General features: G+C 47.0%; 1 protein-coding gene across 2 annotated transcripts in view; it reads left to right on the top strand.

The window, feature by feature from the left end:
- grk3 (G protein-coupled receptor kinase 3) overlaps positions 1 to 7500 on the top strand; it is a 70012-nt gene that overhangs the window by 39772 nt on the left and 22740 nt on the right. For both annotated transcript variants that reach the window (XM_027281176.1, XM_027281177.1), the window contains exons 5-13: positions 914 to 988; positions 2707 to 2768; positions 2858 to 2909; positions 3076 to 3167; positions 3274 to 3373; positions 4675 to 4753; positions 5146 to 5276; positions 6450 to 6544; positions 7192 to 7299. In XM_027281176.1, coding sequence (XP_027136977.1) covers positions 914 to 988; positions 2707 to 2768; positions 2858 to 2909; positions 3076 to 3167; positions 3274 to 3373; positions 4675 to 4753; positions 5146 to 5276; positions 6450 to 6544; positions 7192 to 7299 — 794 coding nt within the window. The remainder of the gene's footprint in view (positions 1 to 913; positions 989 to 2706; positions 2769 to 2857; positions 2910 to 3075; positions 3168 to 3273; positions 3374 to 4674; positions 4754 to 5145; positions 5277 to 6449; positions 6545 to 7191; positions 7300 to 7500) is intronic.

The raw sequence follows: 7500 nt of genomic DNA, 5'->3' as shown, positions 1-7500 counted from the left end.
GAAAGTTCATGCGTCATGAAGTTCTCACTTGAGGTCTTAATATGCCTGTAACTCCTGGAAAACCTTGAAAATGGCAAAAAATAATGTAACAAATAGGCGCTTAAAAGTTTTGATATTTTGACCAAAGTTCAGTTTTTCTTCCTCGCCTTGACAAGCTCGTCGTGTGACCGCCCCGACTGAAGACTCTGAAGTCTTCTGCAAGAGGTCGCGGTCTGCGAGTAAACAAACACAAACGTGGATTTGTCTTTGTGATCTGCAGCTCGATCATTGCATGTTTTTACTGAATGTCAGCTGATCACGACCCGGACGTCCCTGCAGACGCACAGCAATCTCTCATCAAAGAAAATCAAATGAACAAAGTAATAAACGCAGATCAAACCACAGCGTTATTAAAGCGCCCCTCCCTCGATACGTTTTAATTTTACACTCAGGACTAATGAACATGGACGAGACAAAAACCGTGACGACAACCTAGACTAAAGTTCTTGTTCTGCACGTTGATACCGCGGCGAGTTTTCACAGTTTTTCTGGCACCAAACTCTCAGAATCACGACTTCAAACGTCCAGTCGCACCGAACAACCGAGCCTTTGCATGTACGTGTAAAAGTCTGTCCATGTTCAGGACAAACGGCGCGGCACAGAGCAGCTTTTGTCCTCCTGCGAGGCAACACGTGTGGATGTAAAGCAAACTTAACGCTCGCTGCCGTCTGACAGGGAGGAAGTTATTAAACACACCGCCCACGCACACACACACACACACACACACACACAGATATCGTGGTGTTGTTGGTTGGTGGCGGTCTCATAGCAGCGTGATGTTCCTGGTCATGTTACAGGAGAGGCTGCACATCCTCAGTGACAGAAAACAGAAGTGAAACGACGCGTAACGCTGCGTTCTTCTTTGTCTCCTCAGCCATTTTCTAAGAAAGCAGTGGACCACGTGCAGAGCCACTTAGCAAAGAAACAAGTTCCCCCGACTCTCTTCCAGGTAAAAACCCCTTTCTCACTCTTTGTTTCTGCTTCTGTTTGTGTGTTTGTTTGTTTGTTTGTTTACACGTCCTGCTGTGACAAAATGTCATGTTTTAGACAGACTCTGATCTGATTGGTCGACTATCAGCGTGACAGACTCATCACTAAAAATATCACTCTGCCCTCCACACGTCGTCACGTCCAGAAATAATAAATAAACCGAAAGTAAACTTTGATAAAGTCATAAATTAACTTTCTGCCATGAATATTCTGGATATTATGGACCGCCTCTTTAATACAGGTGTGTGCCTCTTTAATACAGGTGTATACCTCTTTAATACAGGCGTGCACCTCCTTAATACAGCTGTGTACCTCCTTAATACAGGTGTGTGCCTCTTTAATACAGGTGTATACCTCTTTAATACAGGTGTGTACCTCTTTAATACAGGTGTGTACCTCCGTAATACAGGTGTGTACCTCCTTAATACAGGTGTATACCTCTTTAATACAGGTGTGTACCTCCTTAATCCAGCTGTGTACCTCCTTAATCCAGCTGTGTACCTCTTTAATACAGCTGTGTACCTCAATAATACAGGTGTGTACCTCCTTAATACAGGTGTGTACCTCCTTAATACAGGTGTATACCTCTTTAATACAGGTGTGTACTTCCTTAATCCAGGTGTGTACCTCCTTAATCCAGGTGTGTACCTCTTTAATACAGGTGTGTACCTCTTTAATCCAGCTGTGTACCTCCTTAATCCAGCTGTGTACCTCTTTAATACAGCTGTGTACCTCCTTAATACAGGTGTGTACCTCTTTAATACAGGCGTGTACCTCTTGAATACAGGTGTGTACCTCTTTAATACAGGTGTGTCCCTCCTGAATACAGGTGTGTACCTCCTTAATACAGGTGTGTACCTTCTCATGTATGTACTGCGTAATTTAAAAGACAAAAACAATAATATGAATGAAACAAAGATGTTGGACTGAAAGTCTCACAGCTGATTTTCAGAGTAATAGAAGCTGCAGGTTGTTTTCTCTGGGCGTGTCGCTCAGCCGCGATGCTCGGGCAGATGCAAAGAAGCTTTCAGCAGTTAACAAAGCTCCACTATCACCGTCACACATCTGTTTCATGTCTTTATGAACGCTCTGCGAAGCTCTCGGTATGTCAACAGTTTACAGAAGCTTCTCCTTATCAAGGAAATGTTTCTACAAGAGTTTGTATCGTTTCCGCCCAGCCCTGATTTCTTCTGTGTGTGTGTGTGTCGATGTTTTCCAGCTCTATAAACGTTATTTTAACGTTAGATTTAAACTTTTTAGACTGAGGACACCCAGGAAGACAAAAAGCAGGACATGAACCAGGCTGTAAACATGTTTATTTCTGCTGTGAAGTTGGACATTTGAACATGGGGACTTATGGAGACTGACTCACTTCTGGAGCCAGCCTCAGGTGGACGTTAGAGGAACTGCAGCTTGTGGCACTTCTTTAAAACATGTCCACGCTCTGTTCGAACTGTTTTAACACTCAGGAAGGAGAAAGAGGAACAGCAATTGTTTCCTCTTTCATGTGACAGCACGGCGCTGCTGGATGTAAAATTATCCTCAGAGATGTCACATCAAACATGTTTGTATTTCCTGTGAAGTCCTCGGCGTCGCTCAGATTTTAGATTCAGCTGAAACGCGTCACGTGACATTTTATCACACGGTAACCGAGCTTCTGTCTGTGTCCTCCTGCAGCCATACATAGTGGAGATCTGCGACAGCTTGAGAGGGAAGATCTTCCAGAAGTTCATCGAGAGGTGAGACGACAAAGGTGGAGGTGTGGAGGAGGTGGATGGAGGTTTGATCACGCAGACTGAATTCAGTTTTTTTTCTTTTTTCTCCGCAGTGACAAATTTACTCGTTTTTGCCAATGGAAGAACGTGGAGCTCAACATCCACGTGAGTACACGCCGTTAAAGTTCACTGTCACGGAGCTGCTGCTCAGATATAATCCTGTTTTGAGTTACAGCACTTTACCTGTGAATGAAGTCGTCGTCAGGGGAAACGTGTTCGTGGTTACATCACCGCTAAAACAAACTTAACGTTCCTCCTCCTCCATCCTCAGCTGACCATGAACGACTTCAGCGTGCATCGGATCATCGGCCGGGGCGGCTTCGGAGAGGTGTACGGCTGCAGGAAGGCCGACACGGGGAAAATGTAAGGAGAGAGCAGACACACACACACACACACACACACACACACACACGAGCGCGAGCCGCCGCAGACGTGTTTGACCCGAGCTGTTTCCTGTTTGTCGTGTCAGGTACGCCATGAAGTGTTTGGACAAGAAGAGGATCAAGATGAAGCAGGGAGAGACTCTCGCACTCAACGAGAGAATCATGCTGTCGTTAGTCAGCACAGGGGTGAGTTCAACACACACACACACACACACACACACACACACACACACACAACAAAGTCAGACCAACATGTTTACATGCAACGCGCACTGATGTTGCCTAGCAACTGATCAGTTAGTGGTACTCAGAACTTCTACTCCACTACACCTGAGTGACGTGTTGTACTTGAATCTCACTTAAAGGGACGGACGTGTCATGTCCAGCTGTAGAGGACAGACGTGTCATGTCCAGGTGTGTCATGTCCAGCTGTAGAGGACAGATGTGTCATGTCCAGGTGTAGAGGACAGACGTGTCATGTCCAGCTGCAGAGGACAGACGTGTCATGTCCAGGTGTAGAGGACAGGTGTGTCATGTCCAGCTATAGAGGACAGGTGTGTCATGTCCAGCTGTAGAGGACAGACGTGTCATGTCCGAGGACAGACGTGTCATGTCCGAGGACAGACGTGTCATGTCCGAGGACAGACGTGTCATGTCCAGCTGTAGAGGGACAGACGTGTCATGTCCAGCTGTAGAGGACAGACGTGTCATGTCCAGCTGTAGAGGACAGACGTGTCATGTCCAGGTGTAGGAAGACGTGTCATGTCCAGGTGTAGGACAGGTGTGTCGTGTCGAGGACAGATGTGTCATGTCCAGGTGTTGGTAGTGTTGTAGTGGAGGTCCTCTCTGAAGAGCTGGAGGTCTTCAGGACGTCTGTGAAGGTAGCGAGTGTCGTTCCACCAACAGATGAGGAGAGTTTGGGTCGTCCTGAGAGGACGGGTGGCAGAGGACGGGTGGCAGAGCCCGGCGGCGCTCACTGGAGGAGGCGTTGGAGATTTGAATTTAACGCAGCTGCTACATGATGAAGAGCAGGCGAGCCGCCACGTTCACTGTGCAGGCTGGGAGTGTTGGGATGAACACAGCGTCAGGAGTAACATGCTGAGTTAAATCAGCTCCGAGTAGAGCCAGATGAGGCGGTTCAACATCTAATCCGGATCCTCCTCCTGGGCCCCTTCGAAGGAGACCCTGGGCGGCCCCAGAACCTCCTGGAGGGGACCACATCGCCCATGATCTTCCTCACATTAACACCAGCGTTTGATTCACTTCCTGTTTGTTTTTTAATGATGTCATCTCGTCTGACTGGAGGATTGGCGCCACCTGCTGCTCATCTCATGAACTGACGCCTGGCGGTCACGTAACGCTTCGTTTGACGGCTGACGTGTAGCTGTCTCCTCCTGTTCATCATCTCGTGTTGGACCAAACTAATCTAAGTGTAGCTCCACCTGACGGAGTAAACTGACGTTTTTAACTGCTCTCTCTCTCCGCAGGACTGCCCGTTCATCGTTTGTATGACGTACGCCTTCCACACCCCCGACAAGCTCTGCTTCATCCTGGACCTGATGAACGGTAGGCCGACCTCCAGATTAGACCAAAGATCGGATTACTCAGCCCGGTCAGGAGCATCAGCGGGCTGATGGGATTGTGACGCCTCGCACCGCGGCGACCTTCCTGACGTCTTTAACACGGCTCAGCTTCATCAGAGGCTGCACTCACAGCCGCTCTCACAATCAAAGCCTGAGTCACCTTTTTAAAGCCGACACTCGACGCAGGCGGTTATAAATACAGCTGGAGCCTGTAGGCGTGCAGACGGAGTCATGGAAGGCCCCCCATCGACTCTCATGATCTCCCCCGGGAAGATTACCACAACTTATTGATGGATATTGATTAAAGCATGAGATATTATGAGGTCATACTGATGTACTGTGTGTGTGTGTGTGTGTGTGTGTGTGTGTGTGCAGGAGGCGACCTGCACTACCACCTGTCTCAGCACGGCGTGTTCAGCGAGAAAGAAATGCGTTTCTACGCGGCTGAGATCATCCTCGGGCTGGAGCACATGCACAACCGCTTCGTCGTCTACAGAGACCTCAAGGTTAGACTGGAACGCTCCGGGAACGTTCAGAGAACGCTCCGGGAACGTTCAGAGAACACTTGCTTCATCTGTTTTGTTTTGTTTCCTCGTGTCAACAAATGTCAGAAAAAGAAAATCAGCAGCGACGAGTAAAAAACATCGAGCAGACCGACTCATCAAACATTCACTAACTTATAACACAGGAGACGTCAAACGTACCGGAGATCAGTTTAAATTTAAACCTGAGATCAGTTTAAATTTAAACCTGAGATCAGTTTAAATTTAAACCGGAGATCAGTTTCAATTTAAACCCGAGATCAGTTTAAATTTAAACGTTTGCAGAGGAAGACTTCCTTCAACTTTCAAAATAAACCAAGAAAAACAAATAAAATAAAATAAAAATCTGTCTTCTCTGCACAGTTTGTGTTTTTAATGAATAATAAATTTAACATTAATTCACTTCTTGGTTTTTTTTAATCACTGGAAATCAAAATCATGAAACTCAACCCCTCCACACACACACACACACACACACACACACACACACTAGCTGTGTCTAGAAAAACCAAAACAAAGACGCTAAAAGGCTCAAACTGACAGAAACATCAAAATATCAATCCGCTGCTGAAAGTAGTCCCCCAAAAAAACTGGAACCAATGAGCTTCGAGCTGACATTTGTTGACATGAATCTGTTCATTAACGAATGAAACCATGAATGACAGCGGTGAGATCTCTGAACCTGTGACACATCTCTGTCACAGGTTCAAACCCCGCTGGCTGCAGCTCCGCTCACACTTTCTTGTTTTCAGCCCTCCTCTGGTTCTCCTCCGCTCCTCCTGTTTGGACTGGTTGCCATAATAACAGATATATTTTGCTGGAAGTCAGGGAACAGTTTTAGAGCTTCAATAAACAGAGCAGCACGATGCAGATAATGCTCAGAGAGAGAGAGAGCGAGCGGCGGTGAGTGAGTGACTCTCAGGTTTTGCCAAGCGGCAGAAGAAAACCAGGACAGGAGGTTTTTATTTCCACGCTGACTTCTCCTGACGAGCGGAAACTGTAGTTTAACTCGTCAATTAGTCGTTTCCTCGTGATCGCATCTGTCGTGTCTCCGTCATCACACTCTCTCTGTCTCTGTCTCTCTGTCTGTCTGTCTGTCTCTCTGTCTGTCTCTCTCTCTGTCTCTCCCCCCTGCAGCCAGCGAACATCCTGTTGGATGAACACGGCCATGTTCGGATCTCCGACCTCGGCCTGGCCTGCGACTTCTCCAAGAAGAAACCTCACGCCAGCGTGTGAGTATCTGTCATAATTAAATATAATCCTGACGCTTCATCGTCAACACATCCTGAATTAAGAAGTTTAAGCTCTTAATCATCAAAACATTTGGTTAACATCCAGTTTTAATGTTTACTTTGTGGTTCTGTTGCTGAACCCGCTCACAGATGTTTGTTCCTTTTATTAAATCATAAAATATTAAAGACTTAAAGGTCCAGTGTGTCAGATTTATCACAGTTCAACGTGGGTCCTTGAAATCCTTGAGTTTGTAAATTTGAGTGGACGCCTTAAAAGTTTTTGAAAACAGACGCAGGTCATTGAACCAAATCTGAGCGAGTTGGGCCTGGAAAATCCTTGAAAAAAGTCCTTGAATTTGATGTTTAGGAAGCCTGTAGATCGTCAGTGTGTAATCAGCGCTGGACCTTTAAGTCACAGTTTGTCAGGATGTAGTCGAGCTGCTGACGGAGGTCACATGTTGTTCCCGCGGCGCTGTCGTCGTGTATCAGAAGCTTTTTTACGGCCGAGCGGAGGCGTTTTTATCACCCGCTCGCTCGCCTGATGTCGCTCTGCGCTCGCTGCCAGAGCCGTAAAAAAGTAACAGTGTGTGTTTGACATGAAGCTGTGTGTGTGTGTGTGTGTGTGTGTGTGTGTGTGTGTGTCGCAGGGGGACTCATGGATACATGGCTCCGGAGGTTCTTCAGAAGGGGACGGCGTACGACAGCAGCGCCGACTGGTTCTCCTTAGGCTGCATGCTCTTCAAACTCCTGCGAGGGTAACTTCCTGTCTGCTCTCACCTCTTTGAATCTGTGTGTGTGTGTGTGTGCGTGTGTGTGTGTGTGTTTGATCTTGTGTGTGTGTGTGTGTGTGTGTGTGTTTGTTTGATCTGGAGTGTGTAAATGCCAGAGGTCTGCGACCAGTGGGTCAGAAATCAGGTAAAAAGGAAGAAGAGAAGTGTGTGTGTGTGTGTGTGTGT

Source organism: Larimichthys crocea, chromosome VIII (genome assembly GCF_000972845.2).
Source record: "Larimichthys crocea isolate SSNF chromosome VIII, L_crocea_2.0, whole genome shotgun sequence".
Lineage (NCBI taxonomy): Eukaryota > Metazoa > Chordata > Actinopteri > Sciaenidae > Larimichthys > Larimichthys crocea.
This window is presented reverse-complemented; position numbering and strand designations above follow the sequence as displayed.